This window comes from Hypanus sabinus, chromosome 25 (assembly GCF_030144855.1).
Source record: "Hypanus sabinus isolate sHypSab1 chromosome 25, sHypSab1.hap1, whole genome shotgun sequence".
In the NCBI taxonomy this organism is placed as follows: Eukaryota; Metazoa; Chordata; class Chondrichthyes; order Myliobatiformes; family Dasyatidae; genus Hypanus; species Hypanus sabinus.
Genome location: NC_082730.1, coordinates 20,923,266 through 20,941,362, shown reverse-complemented (window position 1 = coordinate 20,941,362; position 18,097 = coordinate 20,923,266). Strand labels below are relative to the sequence as shown.

The 18,097-nt window shown below is 37.9% G+C and overlaps 1 protein-coding gene across 2 annotated transcripts in view; it reads left to right on the top strand.

The window, feature by feature from the left end:
• The first annotated feature begins 993 nt into the window (after nucleotides 1-993).
• The window catches only part of cttnbp2nlb (CTTNBP2 N-terminal like b), a 74,870-nt gene continuing 57,766 nt past the window's right edge, over nucleotides 994-18,097 (top strand). For both annotated transcript variants that reach the window (XM_059950280.1, XM_059950279.1), the window contains exons 1-2: nucleotides 994-1,110; nucleotides 15,812-15,917. In XM_059950280.1, the coding sequence (XP_059806263.1) occupies nucleotides 15,819-15,917 (99 nt within the window). In that variant the 5' untranslated portion in view covers nucleotides 994-1,110; nucleotides 15,812-15,818. The remainder of the gene's footprint in view (nucleotides 1,111-15,811; nucleotides 15,918-18,097) is intronic.

Below are 18,097 nucleotides of genomic sequence, written 5' to 3'. Positions count from 1 at the left end.
ATTGTCTCTGATATCTCAAAGTTGAGTTGTTAGGTTAACTTGCTAGTTAATATTGCAACCATAAATGTAGTCGCATGACACGGGAATGAGGGGTGGGGGAAGTTAAATGGGTATATGAGAGAGAATCGAATTGATTGTGAAATCTAAGAGCCGGTAACTCGATAGAGAATAGAATTGTCAAACCCAATAACTAATTCCTTCAGATTAGATCCTAATTCCATCAGTTCTATCCCAACCATCGCGCAGTCAGTTTCAAAAGTTTGTTCAGAAATTTTAAAACTTTTCCTTGAAGATACATCACCACTCCTTTTTAGTTACAGCATTGCACGTCAAGCGCACCGCCACAATAAACAGTGAACCTGGATGACTCCTGTCCCGTTAGGGTGAGTTTCAACTCAGACTGCACCTATCACTTCAGAAACCACACCTCTCCTGAAACCAAATGTTTATATTCACAGCACAATCGAAAGTTTCTGAGTGTTCAGCATTCTTTGTGGAGTAGACCATTCGGAAAAATAAAACAAGTTCACCAGGATGAAACGCGACAGTAAATATATATTTTGTAAGCTGGTTTGCCAAGTTGTCATTTTCTTTCCATTATTAACACAGCAATTTAAAACAATAAGGAAGTACTTCACACAATCTATTAATAAACACATTTTAAGCAGGGAGAAAAAGACCAGTACCTGCTTTACAAGGTTGTTTCCAAATTTGCAATAGTTGTTGCTAAAGTTTGCACCATCGTAGGGAAACCCCACCCACCGGAAGTGACTCTTCGTTCCTCGGAGAGGAAAGCCGAACGACGAAGAAACAAAGGGAACGCGAAAGCCCCGCCCACTTCACTGAGCATGCGTGGCTCACGATAGACGCGAAGAAGGCGGGACAGACGTCTCCCCCGCCCATCCGCTCTCATCGTCTTCCGCTCCACCGGCCGAACTCATTGGAAAATTGTCCCAAGGATCTTGGCTTCCCATTGGCCGAAGCCATTGCCAGTCAACGTATATGACATCCAGCGGCGAAAGAGGCGGGCGGAAAAAAGTGAGAGAGAAAAGCTGCTGAGATTGGGTCGAATCGTCAACACGGAGAGCTGGAGAAAGAAAAGCACTAAATGTAAGTTTTTTTTCATCTAATAAAGTATTTTTATGATTATTATAAGTATTCGATGTTTTATGTCGATTTATGTTGTGGGAGTTTTGAAGTGGATTTATTTTCAGACCTTTTGGGAATATTTCACTCTTTTCGTTCTGTACTATGTAGTTTTAATTTCTTTTCCCCTTTTTTTCTTGTCAATTTCTCTGGACAAAACGCTATAAATAGATTTTTTATGTAATCCTTCAACAGGGACGGATTGACTTGATAAAAAGAACAAAAAATCACGAATTTGCAATCAGATTAAAAATCTTACTGTAAATTACAAGTTTCATCTTGTAAATCTACATTTTTTCTTTTATGATTTCTCTGTAGTTTAATACTCTAGGAGTAGATCGCAACATTTTTTTGTGTGGAGGATGATTCTGTATTTTCAGGTCAAAATAGATAACGACTAAATGTTTTATTTTTCTTAAAACAAAAATTCTGCTTCGATTTCTTTCTGAACTTCGTTTGCACCCTGCTGTCCCAATTCTGATTTGAGTTTTGCGTACAGTAGTTGAAGCACTTTGCCAAATGAGGGGGAGGGTTTTGTGAATGTCCCAATTGGAAGGGGAGAGATCAGCTCCATGGAAAGCCCCTTAATGTTGATAGCTATTCAACTCAGTACTTTCTTCGTGCCCCATCTTAATACTAAAAGGCTGCATAGTCGTTAGTGGTATCCGGTCACTGGGAAAGCATGCTTATTGTATATTAATAATAGTTTAAGAGTACTTAAATGACTGTAAAGGACATTCCGTCTGTCGTGGTAGATGTCATATAAGCAATTTCTTTCCTTCCTACACTTCAGAGGAAGTACTTTGGGTCATCCTTGGGCCATACAAGATGAGACAATTTTTCTTTTAGTTGGTGTGGAGCAAACAGATATCACTCTTAGCATTTTTTAAAGTGCATGCTTTTGTCTGAATGTAAAGGAAATTCGGAATTAAGCAGTTTCTTTATGCTGATATTAACAGTTCAGGAAGAAATTGCCTCTTGTAATAAAAAGAAAGGGCTACAATTTACTAAAGCAAAATGGCATGGCTTGAAATTTCCTTGGAGGGCCATTAATTACAGAAACAAATTGGGTGCTCCCTTGTCTTTAGAGAGGAATGTTCTTTTTCATTTTTTTGTAGTTCTTAATTTGCATATCTAATTTATAATTGTACTTTGGTGTGACTAATAATCAGAACCTTATTGACTCATATCTTTCATCTGCCATTTTTCATTGTCCTACTTAAATCTATAAGGTCTGTTCTCTATTTAATTACCCACATGCATTTATTTATTGATTTATCACAAGTTGTTCTTTGCTGTCACTACCCTGCACAGTAGCTGGCAGTGGATCACACTTTCTATAATAAGCTCATGAATATACATTTGGAAGGACTAACCATCTGTGGCAGTATTGATATATAGAAGAATTATGAGTAACATCCTTTTTGTTTAATTCATTGCCCTTGAAGTGTTTTTGACGAGGCTTTTGTTTATTCAGTAGCTACCAATTATCAATTACATAATTGAGTGTTGTTTATGGATAGATAGTTAAGCCTAGCAATGTGAGAAGTTAGAATTAATCTAACCTATAATGTAATGTATCCTGTGTTAATAATTGCCACTGTGATATCCAAAAGCCAGTCTCAATACCCCTCTGTTAATATTCTTACTTGAAAGAAAACAATAAGGTATAAAAAGTATAAAGAGATAATAAGCTAGTTGAGTGCTGTCGCAGGAACAACCTTGCACTCAATGTCAGTAGGAGCAAAGAGCTGATTGTGGACTTCAGAAAGGGTAAGACGGGGGGACCCAAACCAGTCCTCAAAGAGGGATCAGAAGTGAAGAGAGCGAGCAATTTCAGGTTCCTGGGTGTTAATATCTCCAAGGATCTAACCTGGTTCCAACATATCAATGCAGCTATAAAGAAGGCAAGACAGTGGCTTGGGGTGTGAAGAGATTTGATATGTCACTTAAAACACTCATAGATTTCTACAGATGTACCACAGAGAGCATTCTAACTGGCTGCGTCACCATCTGGTATGGGGGTGGGGGGGGGGGTGCTACTGCACAGGATTGAAGTAAGCTGCAGAGAGTTGTAAAATCAGTCAGCTCTCTCATGGGTACTAGCCTCATTGGTATCAGAGATATCTACAAGGAGCGGTGCCTCAGAAAAGTGGCTTCCATCATCAAGGATCCTCATCACCCAGGTCATGCCCTCTTCTCATTGTTACCATCAAGAAGGAGGTATAGAAGTGTGAAGGCACACACTCAGTGATTTAGAAACGGCTTCTTTCCCTCTGCCATCTGATTTCTGAATGGACATTGAACCCATGAATACTACCTCACTATTCTTTTTATTTCTGTTTTTGCACTACTTATTTATTTTAAATAAATACACACACACACACACACATACTGTAATTCATAGTTTTTTCTATATTATCATGTATTGCATTGTACTGCAGCCGCAAAGTTAATTTCATGACACATGCCAGTGATGTTATACTGGATTCTGATTCTAATTCATTGAAGTTTTTGAATTTACATGTTAAGTTGCCATGATGTTGAATGCAACATTTAAGAGAAGGTTGAGTGAGTACATGGATGGGAGGGGTATAGAGGGCTATGGCCCAGATGTGGGTTGGTGGGACTAGACAGAATAAAAGTTTAGCACAGATTAAATGGGCCGAATGGCTTGTTTCTGTTCTGTAGTGTACTATGGCTCTTTGATGATGTAAAGTCATTATTGCATTAATTGCAGTTTGTGACACTTAGTTATCATTAAATATAACCCAACATAACCTTTCAGTTAGTAAGTGTTGCTGTGGGTTGTTAGCACTGAGTTTGTAATGTTTCATCTGGAATATTTTAAATATTGTGATTGATCATGATTTAAAATCATTTAATTTTGTTCAGAGGTTTAGCTAAGCCAAGAATTGCAGTAATTGTTTTCCTCCCCACAAGTTGCTTATAAAGTTGCTTACAAGTTGGGCATATTAAATATAAGTTTGTTGGTGTATCTTGGATTTATTGGCTCAGAATTGTTCTGTAAAATAACAGCATGTTATGGGATACCTTCTTAGAAAAGCACAAAAAATAAAATAACTTAAGCTGTGGACACAAGTTGCAATTGCTGCAAATTGCTGAATGATTTGTGCGCCTCTGTCATTAGCTTACCAGATATGAAATCACTCTTGTCAACTTGCCTCTGAACAGTAAAAAGTTACTGAAATTGTGCCAGAAGTATGAATTAAACTCACCATAGAAATGTAGTGTTTGCAGAGCATTTAGGACACAGGAAATGTAGTACTTTATGCTTCTGAATTGCCAGACCAAGAAAAGGAAAAAATGGAACTTAACTACAGATGGCAAATAGTTCCTAGAGATGATATATATTAAATTTTCAGTTTTATGTTACTCCTCCTTTTAAACCTTCTCACTTGATCCAGTCATATTGTCCTTTTTTTTTCCTGCCCCTTTTGCCACTCCTGTTGGACTGTTCAGCCATTGTCAGTTATGCTGTACCAACGATTTGCAATGCAAAATGTGGTAGTAACTGAAGGAAATAAACCAGTTCATGGCAACTGCTGCAAGAATCCCTGCTCAAGCAAATTCTAGGCCATTATGCCTTTGATTGGTTTTCAAGTGCTACCTAACTGAAAGCCAATGGTCTGATGTAAACCCATTTGTGCATGCTTTTTTCATCATTGCACAATGTTAAATGACAATGTTAAGCATCCCAATTTAGGGGACAGTAACAAAATCACCGAATTTGTAAATCTAGTGTGTAGTTTGTTGTTGCTATTTTTGTTTATCTGGGTATTGAGGCATACAGAAATCTACTGAATGCATCTAAATCAAGCTGCAAGTGTGGATATGGATAGTGCCATTGCTTGCTCAATGGACAATAACACTTAACTCTTTATATTGTTCTGTAGAATATCTATCTATTAAATATATAATTACTTTAGTTTTATACTGAAAGACTTCTTCAAGATGTTTAACATTGTGGACTGGAATAACATTTCTCATAAAGACCTTTTAAGGTATTCTTCAGTTTGTCAGTGTATGTGAATGTGTTACATTTTTAGTAACCTTAATTCTCTAACAAAATACAATGTATAAATTTTTGAATGTTTGATTCAAGTTGTTGACTCAGATCTTTAGTACCTTAAGTTACTCTAAGTCGAAGGATAATTAGTGTCAGTATTTTTATTGAATAAGCTTGAACACTCCTGTATTTGGAAACATCCACTCGTCATTTTGCTTGGTAATCAGAGAATTTCCATTATTGGATTACCTCCATCTTTCATTCCCTTTGCCAAGAAGGTCTTTTACTTGGGGGTTGGGGAGGGAGAGAAGTTTTTCTTTTAAGAAAATCATCCTCCTTGTTACGATTCTTGAAGTATAGCCAGTGAAGAAATTATATCAGTGCAAGGGAAGTTATCATCGATTAAAGCCATTTAATTGACTTATTGTAACTTCATATCTGTCTCAGTAAATTTTGTTCAGTATAAATTTAGAAGTCAGCATTTAAACATCTGGTGTGCCACAGTGCAAGGGTTTATTTACATGTTTTATTGATTTTGTTTTGAGAATGTATACAAATTTTAAGTGTGTGTTTAACCTGATTTGAAATATGGTTTAAATTCAGCTTTGTGCTCCAGTTTTAGTTTTAAGCACATTTTTCACAATTAGGCTGTTGGATTCAAATCGAACATGCCTTAATTAACTTGTCACATCCATTAAATTTACTTGAAGCAGAAGAAATTAAATCTGGAAAGTAATAAACTATACTTACCATGGAGTGGACAAAGAACTGGTGTGTTCAGTAAGGAACAGCTGCATCAAGGTCACAAAAGAGCAGATGTGGCAGGAAAGCAGAGGAAAGGAACAATGATCTGAAATGAAGGGATTAAACATTTTGTTGTTTCCAAGCTGAGCTGCTTTCAGCCAACAATTTTGAAGAGTAACATGCTGGTTACTTACTTAATCACATTTGGAAAAATATACTTAACTGTGCAAAGCAGAAAATTTTATTTGAAATCTTAAAGCAATGAATATTTAAAGGCAAAGGGTTGACTACTGTGCATGTTCCTTTTATTACACTACTTGTAGTTTATTGGGTAAACAATTTTCACCATTCTCACTACAATTTGAAATCTTAATAATGAACCCAGTAGATGTATTACATGAATGAACCCATTTACCATTATTTGAATGTAGGTGTACCATTTCTCTAATCATTTAACTTGTTCAAAGCAGACTAATAATGTCATAGACCAGGAAAACAAGAATCAATGAAACATTTGTTGAGGTGTACAGTTCTCTGTTGGGAAATAAATAGACACAGCTGGTCCCCTATATATGTAGTTTATTAAATTCCCGCATTATGTCCCGAAGCCCAGTAATGCCAGGGAATACTCAGAAAAGGAATCTGGACGACATACTTGTATAACAGTATTGTCTTCTTTAAATAGCAAGTCTGGCAGCATCTGTGGAGGGGAATAAACAGTTGACAATTTAGATTGAAATCTTTCATCAGTACTGGAAAGAAAGGGGACAAAAGCTAAAAATGCCCTTCCTTTCCAAACCTGATAAAGGGCCTCAACCAAACTGACAGTTTCATAGCTGCCACAAAACTGCCAAGTTCCTCAAGTACTTCACGTGTGTTGCTTAAGATTTCTAGCATCTGCAGAATCCCTTTTGCCCTCTCCATCTAGTTATTGCGTTTAACCATTTTAAAAAAAGCATGGTAATTTGTATTATCCCATTTGTCTAGCCGTTGATCTGCAGAATTATTTTACAATTTGTGTTTGAATCCCTCTACTTCACTTTGCCTTCCACTAACAACACTTATGTCATTAGCTCAGCCATTCAAGGAGGTAGATCCATCCACCACAAGGGTAGTTTGCACTGGTAGTGAAGTTATGAGTGTGCCTGAGGGATCTGATGTACTTCCTTTCTTGCTGCTGATGAATCACATTCTTGATGCATGTTCGAATGCTATAGTGGTGAGGCATTCTGCTAGTCTGCTCAAGGAACCAGCTTGACAGGATCCACAGTTTTCCTTTTCCTGTAGGGTCTTAAAGGCATTTCCTGTAAACTAATACTTAATTAACTTTTGGTCAATGAATTTCTTTGATGCAAACTTTTCTGCGAGGGTCAACAGATATGGAGTAGTACAATTGAATGGTTTATTCTGCAACAATATGTCCAGACTTTTACCTAAATAGATAGCCAGGGGGCATGGGGATAGAGAGAGAACCTCAGCATTTAGCAACACATGGTTTTGTACAGAAGCAGCACAGAACTCAATATAGCATAAACAGGTAGCCATCTATGTTGGATATGTTTTTCCTTTCATACTTTTCAGAGCTTCTTCTCTTGCTGTTAGTCTTTGTGGTATGTGTTAAAGTGTCCAAGTTTATCTCTTTTTCCTATTAGCTAATACTCTCTAATCCAGGCAACGTCAGTACTTCCAACAGGTCTAGAAATTGAGAACCCTTCTCTTTGTCCACAACCCTGGCAATTTTTGTGTCATCTGCCAAATTACCAATCAGCCCACCTACATTTTTGTAAAAAGCATTTTATCATCAAAACAGTAGAGGTCCAAAGTCAACTGATCCTTGAAGAGCACCACTGGCCTCAGACCTCCAGTCAGAATACCACCCCTTCATTTCTGGTCTCTGTCTTCTATGGTGGAGCAATTTTTAAATCCAATCTATCGAATCTAATGTGCTGTGATTTCATTGGTTTTTTTTGTTCAAATACTTGCAATTTTGTGATGAAGAAAATTACTAATGTAGCTTATTTTCTCTGTGATGGGTCCCAGCTGTTGGCATGTTAGATTTTTGTAGCACTCCTTGTTAACTTCTAATTAGCATTACAGTGGTAAGTCAAATCTCAGCAGAAGAGGTGCTAAATAGAAGAAAAGGTGTGAGAATTTGAGTCTTGTGAAGCAGAAGTCCCACAGCAATTTTTTTTGGAAATGGAAGTTTTGAGGTATAAAAAATTATACTTGCACTAGGAAATACTGCAATGCCAGAAAATAAGAGGAGGAGACATGGTCATTTTTTAACACCCACAAAATGCTGGAGGAACTCAACACTGAACTTCCAGTCAAGATGGCGCCAGCGAGGAATGGTTCCTTGGGTGACATCTTCTAGATAGCCAATCTCTTCAACTATTTCACTTTTACATTATTTGCTTGTTCTTTTTTGTCTGCTTTGTGTTTTGGAAACTGTTGGGGCCTGTGACGTGCAGTTTGGAGTCCAATAGAATGATCGAGGGCGGAGAGTATCAAGAACTGCTTCATGAAGAAGACCAGAGATAAGGTGTGGGGCTGTGTTTGGCTTCATTTCAAAGCATCCAGGAACATTGAAGCATCAAGGCAAAAGCAGAGGAGATCAAAGGTCGCTCTCTACGGAGGCCAGGGGTAGGCAGCGTTCAGAAGGATGCAGGCCCGCAGCACGGTGGTCGCTCTTCACAGAAGGGCTGAATTTGATTCTGATGGGAGGGTGTTTTTGCAATTCTAATACGTAATTATTGTCGTTTATATTGCTGTTCTTCAGTTTTCTGTATTTTCTTTCTTGTTGCCAATTGGCAGGTTGGGGATCTGTGGATGGTATGTTAGTTATTGTGAGTTGAAGTATTCGAAGCTTTGGGGTGTGATGTTCTTGGTTTTTCTTTGTGAGCGATCTGTTAGTTTTTTTGTATGAAAGGGCAGGTTGGGATTTGATGCTTTCATTTCTTTTGCGAGAGAAGGGTGGGGGTTTTGGGGTTTAATGTTCTGGCTGCTGTTTTTCATGTGGGTAATCTGTTAGTTTTTGTGCAAGGAAGGGGGTGGGGGTGTTTGGGGTTTGTGAGTTTTATTCCTTTTTCCTTTTTTTGTGGGGAGGGGATTGATGTTTTTTCAACGACACCCATTTTCTGTATTTCTACGTCATCTATAGAAGATAAATATCAGAGTTGTATTGTACATGCATACTTTGACAATAATATGAGCCAATGAGCAGGTCAGGCAACATCCATGGAAATGTTTTAGTTTAATTTAGTACTAGCTGTCCTTAGTTAGGATTTGCAGTTGACTAAGACCCCTGTCTGGGTTTTTGTCTTCATATTATCTTATAATTTTCAAAACTTGATCTTTGGAATTATTGAAATCTAAACTCAAAAGCTGGGAGTAAAACCAGTTCTTGGTGGTGAAGGCAGTGGGAGCCAGAAAATGTTGCTGAAAAACACAACAAAACTGTAGAAAACTAATGACTGGGAAGAAAAGAACACTTGGGTTGAAGAAACAACTCATTACTTACTGTAATTCACATTTTTTCTCTCTATTCTCATGTATTGCATTGTACTGCTGCTGCAAAATTAAATTCACAACATAATGCTGATGATATTAAACCAGATTCTGATTAATTCACCAGACTCTCATTCATTTCTGTGAAAAGCACCTGACCAGGGTGAGACTGGGCAAGATGTTCTATACCCCTAAAAATGGCATAGTGTCGGATTGTAAAGAGGTGTTAGCGAGGGGAGTAATAGAGCAGCAGGAATTGTCAGGTGGCTTTTTCAGTGATGTAAACAAGTGTCTGCTGAATAAGTTGAGTATTTTTTAGTCCTAGTGACTCTTTCCAACCTGTAATTTTCTAAATTTTTTGTTGTGTTTTTGACTATACTTTCTGCCTCCCACTGCCATCACCACCAAGAACTGGTTTTACTCCCAGCTTTTGAGTTTAGATTTCAATACAGTCGGCCCTCCTTAGCTGCGGATTATCATGCGCGGATTCAACCAACTGCGGATTGGGAAAACCCGGTAGTTCTCTCTCCAGCACTCGTTATTTGAGCATGTACAGACTTTTTTTCTTGTCATTATTCCCTAATCAATGCAGTATAACAACTATTTACATATATTTACATTGTATTACGTACTATAAGTAATCTAGAGATGATTTTAAAGTATAGGCAGTCCCCAGGTTGTGAACGAGTTCCATTCCTGTGTCTGTCTTTAAGTTGGATTTGAAGTCTGAACAGGTACATCTGGTATTATTTAGCGTCAATTAGTCAAACGTTTGTCTTGTATAATATAGTATATATAGTATAATATAGTATATATTTCACCTTTCTATGCATATAAAACACTGAAGAAACATATGTACAGGGTATTTCAATAATTAAACCACTGCGTTGCTTAGTAATAATTGTAGCTTTCATCGAGGCAGGGCCTTTTACATGCTCCATTAAAATTGTTCTGATCGTTGTTGACCGACTGTAGCCTAACTCTTTTCCAATGACCAATGGCATTTCACTTCTTTCCAATCGCTTTATTACTTCCACTTTATTTTCAATCGTGATTATTTTCATGAACAGAAATACTGCGGATTCAGAGCTGTGCCTGCTCCTAAAGACCACCGCACTGGTCAGGCTAAATAAGGGACTTGAGCATCCGCATTTTTTGGTATCCGTGGGGGTTCCCAGAATCAATCCCCCGTGGATAAGGAGGGCCGACTGTACTACTTGTGTCAGGGTTAGCTTTTAAACTTACTTTTAAATTAAACTGAGCTTCACAGATGGGGTGAAAAATCCTCTTCTGCCATGTCATAGTCCATCTCCTTTGTTCTCTCCTTAAAGATACCCCACCATCCCTGCCCAACCTCCACCTCTTTAATCTACAATCTTAACAGTTGTTCTGCTTGTTAACTTTTTTGCTTCTGTGTCATCATTTAATCTGAAAACTTGACATTTTTTCTCTCTTTCTCTACAAAATGCTGCATGACCCGATGCATTTCCAGCATTTTCAGTCTTTATCTTTTTAGCACCTATGTATTTGTGCACCACTAAGGTATTGGCTTTAAATAATTTGCTTTAAATTGCTATTCACATATTGATTCACATTCACTAACATAAGTCCAATACAATACGCCAGTTAAATTACACAAATTTATCATTGGTTTAACACGTTTCTGAAAATGCCTGACATGCATTTAAAGTCAAGCAGTTGTATATTAAAATGATGTTATTTTGAAAATCCGTAGTTTTTTTCTGTAAAATAATTATGCATGAAAAATATTTCCAAATGGATTGCTCTTCAGAGGTTTGAACTCAAGCTATCCTTTGCTGCTGAACATTGGAGAATCATGACTGACGTATTTCAAGTATTTGTGAGGCATCATGGGAGATGCCTTTGGTCTTTCAGAATTAGTGCAGAACAGTAATATATGTTGTAAGTTGAAGATGGAAATTTACAAATGCGGGTATTGCTTGTTAAACTTTAAGCTGAAACAATTCCTGTACCTCAAAATCAGCACCTGTAACATAATAGAAAAGAGAACTGCCAATGAGGAGTTATTGTGGAAAATGTTCTTGTTTCTTTGATCTTTAGACCTTAGTTAGGATGCTGCCTATTTGTACAAAGCCATACTCCAGCTCCTGAATACAATGCAGAAATCTACTAGTATACTTATATTATAATTTAGAGGCTTAACATAGGTTTCCTGAAGTAGATGAGCTGCTTGGAAAAGTACTTGTGGAGGATAAATTATTACTGGTCCAAAGAGGAAGAATGCTAATGTGATATTTCAACATAACTGCCTTTTAGAAATAGATGGCTTTTCTAGAGAAGCTACCTTGCTGTGTGCTTGTAAGTAGTTTGCACCTGCACAGTGTATTATCGAAACAACATACACAAAATGCTGGAGAATCTCAGGTCCTGAAGAAGGGTCTCAGGCCGAAATGTCGACTGTTTATCCCTTTCCATAGATGATGCCTGACCTGCTGAGTTCCTCTAGCATTGTGTGTGTGTGTGTGTGTGTGTGTGTAGTGTTGCTTTGGAGTTCCAGCATCTGCTTTGGATTATCCAAATCCTGAGGTCCATGACTTTCACATGCAGAACATGGGATATGAACCTATGTTGCCAGATGCTATTGCACCAAATTTCACCAGCACAATCCTTGTTAGTCACAAACCCGAAACTTGATTAGATTTAAATATGGAAATCCACATTGAATTTACATCTCTAACTTTTATCCATCGTGCATGAAGTTGAAGTTTAATTGTCATTCAACCTTACATGAATACCCACAAATACATCCAAATAAAACAACTTTCCTTTGTAGCCAAGGTACAAGACACAGTACCAACAGTCATACGCAGCACAAGGCACGTACTGTATAGGATGGCAGTAAACATAGTCACACAAAAACATATAGTCCAAGTCCTTCAGACCATGGATGTCATAAGAACAAGCCCACAATAGTCCAGAGAGGAATGCAATTGAGCTTATCTTGCACTGAGTGTACGCTGGAGGGCAGCACTGATGGAGCGCGGCCAGCCCGCAATCCAGTATAGATGCTGCACCTTACCAATGAATCAGATATATGTGCTTTTTTAAATACATATTGCAGTGTAGTGTCCCGGCCAGGACATTCTCAATGGTTTTCCTGTTTTTAAAAAAAAAAATGTTAAAATGTGTTTCAATGGTTCATTTTATTGTCAAAAGTATGCATGTACAGTGCAACTCTGATAATTGTCTTCTCCAGATAGGCATAAAATACAGAAAAACCATGAGGGTTGTTGAAAGAAAAGACATCAACTCCCCCCACACAAAAAAGAAACTAAACCCAAACCCCCCCCTCCCTCACTGGAAAATAACCAGCAACAATAGCATCAAACCCCCGACCTCCTTTCTCACACAGAAAGCTAAGGGATCACCTACACAGAAAAACATCAACATGAAAATCAGACCCCATATCCCCAACCCCTTCTTCTCACAAAAACTAACATATTGCCCACGCACAAATTAGCCACAAGAAAGAAAAAAAACTGAAGAAGACCAATATAAAGGATAGTCCAATAATCTCATAAATCTCAGAATATTGAAAACTTCTGCCCCTCCGCATTTGAGGAGAGCAGCTGCATGAACTTAGTCCTTCCGTGGAGTGACTGCCGCGCCAGGTCTGAGTGCTGCCGATCCGGCTACCGACCGTCATTGCCCCTGTGTCCTCCATTGCTGACCCTCTCTGCAATTGTCTCAATCTTCAATCTTTCTCGATGTTTCAAAATGGAGTCGTTCATGACCCGTGCCCCGTTTTTGGTCTTTTCCACCAGTTGGCTCGTGTTCTCTGTACTTTTTTTTGGAGCCGAAATTATTATTTAGAGTAGAAATACTGGCTGATTGATAAAATTGAATTGGGTGGGTAGCATGGTAACATAGCAATTAGCATAATGTTTTACAGCACCGGAGTTTAGAACATCAGGTTTTAATTTCTGCTGCTGTATGGATGTTCGTGATGAATAAGGATTTCAGGTTGTATACTGTATATATTCTACGTTCTGAGTGACAGTAGTACTGCACTAACCAGTACACTACCATGGCGTCTTCGCAATTCTGTTGTTTGGTCTGAGAAACAACTGAACCTCTTGACCATGTTTGCATGATTCATGCATTCAGTTACTGCTACATGATTGGCTGATGAACAAGCACGTGCACCGAATGAAGTGGCCACTGAGTCCATGTACACACCATATACAAGCTCCCAAAATGCAATTAAATATGGAGGTCTTGAGACATTCACACATATTCAGTTACGTAAATGATAGAACCAGTCTCCTTCCTTCACTTCGGCAATGTTCTTATCAGGCTTGCGTGCTTTTGATGCTATTCATTATCATCCTGTGACACCATCATTAACTCGCAAAATAGCACATATTGTACATATCACTGCCTCACAAAATAGCATTCTTTCATTGTTTTTCAGGATGCCATTTTTAGCAGTAACATAAGGGCATTTTCATGCCAGGTGCACTGGTTCAAAGTGCAGTTTCCCATTTGGTTCGCTTGTTGGGATTGGGCGATCAAATACAGCCAGAATACTTGGGTCCTGTAAATGTAATTAATAAATGCATTGGATGGGAACAAGAGAAGTGTAGGGATTGATATTTCTAAGATTTCTACATAAAGGATGATTACATGCGCTGCAAATTTGGCAAACTTTTAAAATTAAAAGGTCATAAATTGGATTAAGATCAAAAATGCCAGAAATGCTTTGCATATTGGGCAGCATGTGGAGTAAGAAATAGTCAACCAGTCGTTAGTACTTAGAAAAGTTTTTAAGTCAAGGACTCATGAGTTGCGGGGCAGGGGAGAGAAAACACAATGACATTTTTTAAAGATGTTCACCCATTTGGTTCCTGTGACTCCCATCAATTTAATGTACTGTACATATACCGATCAAACAGTCAGATGAATCTCCACAGTACCCTAAAGAGAAGAACTCAAAAGATTTGAACACTGAAGAAATTTCTTACATATGTCATAAATACCACCCACCTTTTTTTTCAAAAAAAAGAGGCAGTGTTCTCTTGTTGGGTAGGAGGGTGGCGATATGTCTCTACGGAAGGAGATATAAGGTGCTCCTTCCCTCTGCTAGCCTGCAGATCACCCTTAGGCAAGGTGTAGCAACTGCTTAGCTGCCCCCCCCCCCAAAAAAAATATCTGGGTCACATGAAGCCATGGGACGAAATGATGGATAGTTGTGTGATCAGCTGGTGCATATCACCATTCCTAGTTGAGTGACCACTGATGCCAGGCAGACAATCTCTGAAGAGAATTGATAATGGCTGGGGTCAGTGTAAAGACACTGCCCAGAAAGTGGCAATGGCAAACCACTTCTGTAGAAAAATTTGCCAAGAACAGTCATTGTCATGGAAAGACCACAATCGCCCACGTCATATGACGTGGCACAAAATGAATAAACAAGTGTTCTTGACTCCTAAGCCAGGTGAAATGTCTTATCCACATTAACACTGTCAGGATCCCTATGACTGAATGGAAGATAGAGGTTGAGTGACAAAAGCAGAGATGGAGTTGATGGGAAAAGGGTTAGTAGTAAAGACGCATGTGTAATAACAAGTATGGCTTTTGGCCTTTAGAATGGAATTGACTTTTAAAGGTTGATGAAAAGCTTCAATAGCTGCTTTGGTACTAGCAGTATCCATTGCTTGCATCATTGGTAATCTTCCTGCTAGCAACTCAGAATAATTTCCAGAGCCTGTTCTTAAGTGTGAGTATAAAACATCTGGTCAGCACAAAGGATCAGTACTGTAATGGAGAAGTCATTTGCTAAGAACTCATCGCTCCTCAACATGGGTAATGTGCCACTATTGTGCTACACAATGTTGAACAGAAGACCCTTGTTCTTGTGATTTGCTAACTGGAAAGGCCATACGTCCTCTCATTTTTTTTCCCTCTTTGGTCAATGAAAAAAATCAAAAATAAAAATGCACAATACTGGAAAATAGTGGATCATAGAGATGCTGCAGAAAGAAACAAAATCCATTCCATAGACTAAAACTTGTGATACTTTAAATGAAACTTAAATAAAATGGTGATGAAGAATGAATGTTGTATACTTAATACACCGTTGAATTATGTTTAAAGGTGTTGCTAGGCTAATGAAATTTAACAAGGTTCAAAAAGCCTAAAATTGGCATAGAGAGCTTCAAAGGCAGGATTTTTCAACGTACAAACTATTACAATGAAATATTTGTTAATATATTGGACCAGTCTTGATTAACTCTGTCTGGAGTCATCTGTGTTTTGCAGTATATCTCTTAAACATTGCATCAAAATAGGAGAAAAGTAAGTTTAAAAACATTAACTAATGGATGAACTTTTGTTTTGCAGAGCCATCATGAACCTAGAAAATCTCAGCAAGTCAGAGTTACTGATGTTCTTCAGTGTGCTTGAGGGGGAACTTGAAGCAAGAGATATGGTAATTGATGTGCTGCGAGTAAGTATCACAGAATCTCCTACTTTGCTATTTCTCATGTAGCAATAATATTAAGCGGTGCATCAGCTTGTTCAAAAGCAAATATACCGTTCTTAATTCCAATTGAAAACTAATATTGAGAAATGTGTAGTATCAGCACTTTACCTAACTTTTGTGATGCAATGTTTAAGTGATTCTATTATCTGTATTAGTTATTTATCCTTTGATAAGGACTATTAGTGTGTTGGCAATTCTTATTTCTCTATTCCAATATCCCAGAACTGTCAGCTTTGTTCAAATGCTGATCTGCTTAGGTAGGTGTGCTGTCATCAGGTAAATATGCAATACAAGCACACAAAAAATGGAAATATTTAGCAAATCAGGCAGCATCTGTAGAAAGAAAAACAGGGTTAACATTTCAGGCCAATTATCTTCCATCAGAATTGGGGAAAAATCTAGAAAACAGGTGTGTTTTAGGTACCAAAGAAAAGAGTTTGAGTAAAAATAACGAATATGGATGATAGCGCTGAGACCAAGGAAGACAAACACACGTTGGTGTTGGGTGATACAGGGTGGTAAAGGCTTTTAGTTGCAGTTGATATATGTGCACTAGATAGGGTGGATGTGGAGAGAGTATTTCCTATGGTGATGATATCCAGAACTAGAGGGCACAGCCTGAAAATTGAGGTGTGACTCTTTAGAACAGTGGTAAGGAGGATTTTTTTTTAAGCCAGAGAGTAGTACATCTGTGGAATGCTCTGTCACAGACTGTGGTGGAGGCCAATCTGTGGGTATATTTAAGGCAGAAGTTGATAGTTTCCTGATTGGTCAGAACATCAGAGGATATGGCGAGAAGGCAGGTGTATATAGTCGAGTGGGATCCAGGATCAGCCATGATGGAATGGCGGAGCAGACTTGATGGACAGAATGGCCTAATTCTGCTCTTATACCTTGTGGTCTTATAGTAGATGTTAATCTGGAAAGATGAAGGAGAGGACGAGAAAAATACAGAACACTGTATGTGCTGTACATTAAAGGACAATGCTAGAAATACCAGCTGGTCAGGTAGCATTTGTAGAAAGGGTAACACAAAAGTAATAATACAGGTTGATAACATTGCATCTAAACTAATCATTACAAACTGGAAACTGGAAATTGCTGAATTTACTATCAAATACTAAAGGCTATAAAGTGTTCGGGTGCCTGGAAGGTGAAATGCTAATTCTCAAACTTGTGTTTGGTTTTGTTAGAACAGCCAAAATCTGTCAGAGTAAGAATGTGATGGAGAATGAATTAAAAAAAAATTGAAGTTCAGGGACACTCTCGTCGACTGAACAAAAATGTTCTGCAAAGCCATCATCCACTCTGCATTTGGTTTCTCTCATATAAAGGAGACCACTTCATGAGCATTGAATGTTGCATACCAAATTGAAAGAAGTAAATTGCAGCATTGCTGGAAAAGAATTTTTGGGCTTCAGTAATGGGAAGGTGTTACGTTTTTGTGGATGGTGCAATGTATGTCAGTGAAGTTGGAAGAGTGTACAGTCCTCAGGAATGCTTGAGAAATCTGTCTGCTGGAGCCATCTTGTCAAAAATTTGAACTAAACATGGAGCTTCAAAGGGGCTGATTCCTTCCCACTGACATCTTTCAGCATGATATAGCAAAGAGACATTCCAAAAAAAAATAATTTCTGTGGTGTTAAGAAAATGAGAAAGTGGATGGACAGACACGTATAATTTCCATTCATAGTATTTACACAATAATTCATGCAATTTTCCATTCCTAAATGCATATTTCAGTGAATAGACTTGATATAAAGTTATTACTAATTGTTTCATTTTCACTCGGATAGTAGATCTATTTGATTTATAATAATTAATTAATGCAAATATGAGACTTATAATTAAAGCAGTTCGGTGTCATATGACAGAATCCTTCTGGTTTTTGGTTGCCAATACTTAAAACGATCTTATCACAATTGATGTGTTTCAAAATTAAGTAAATGATATCTACAGAGCTAATTAACTTCCAAAAATTGCAAAATTTGTTCACATTATTTTTCATCAAGTATCTACCATGCTCCTAGTGACTGGTTGCAGAGCTTTGTAAGACCAGTAGTTTGCAATAAAACCCTAATTGCTAGCAAAAAGAAATCTTCTATGACAGTAGCAAAGATATTTTGAAGAATACAAATCCTGTA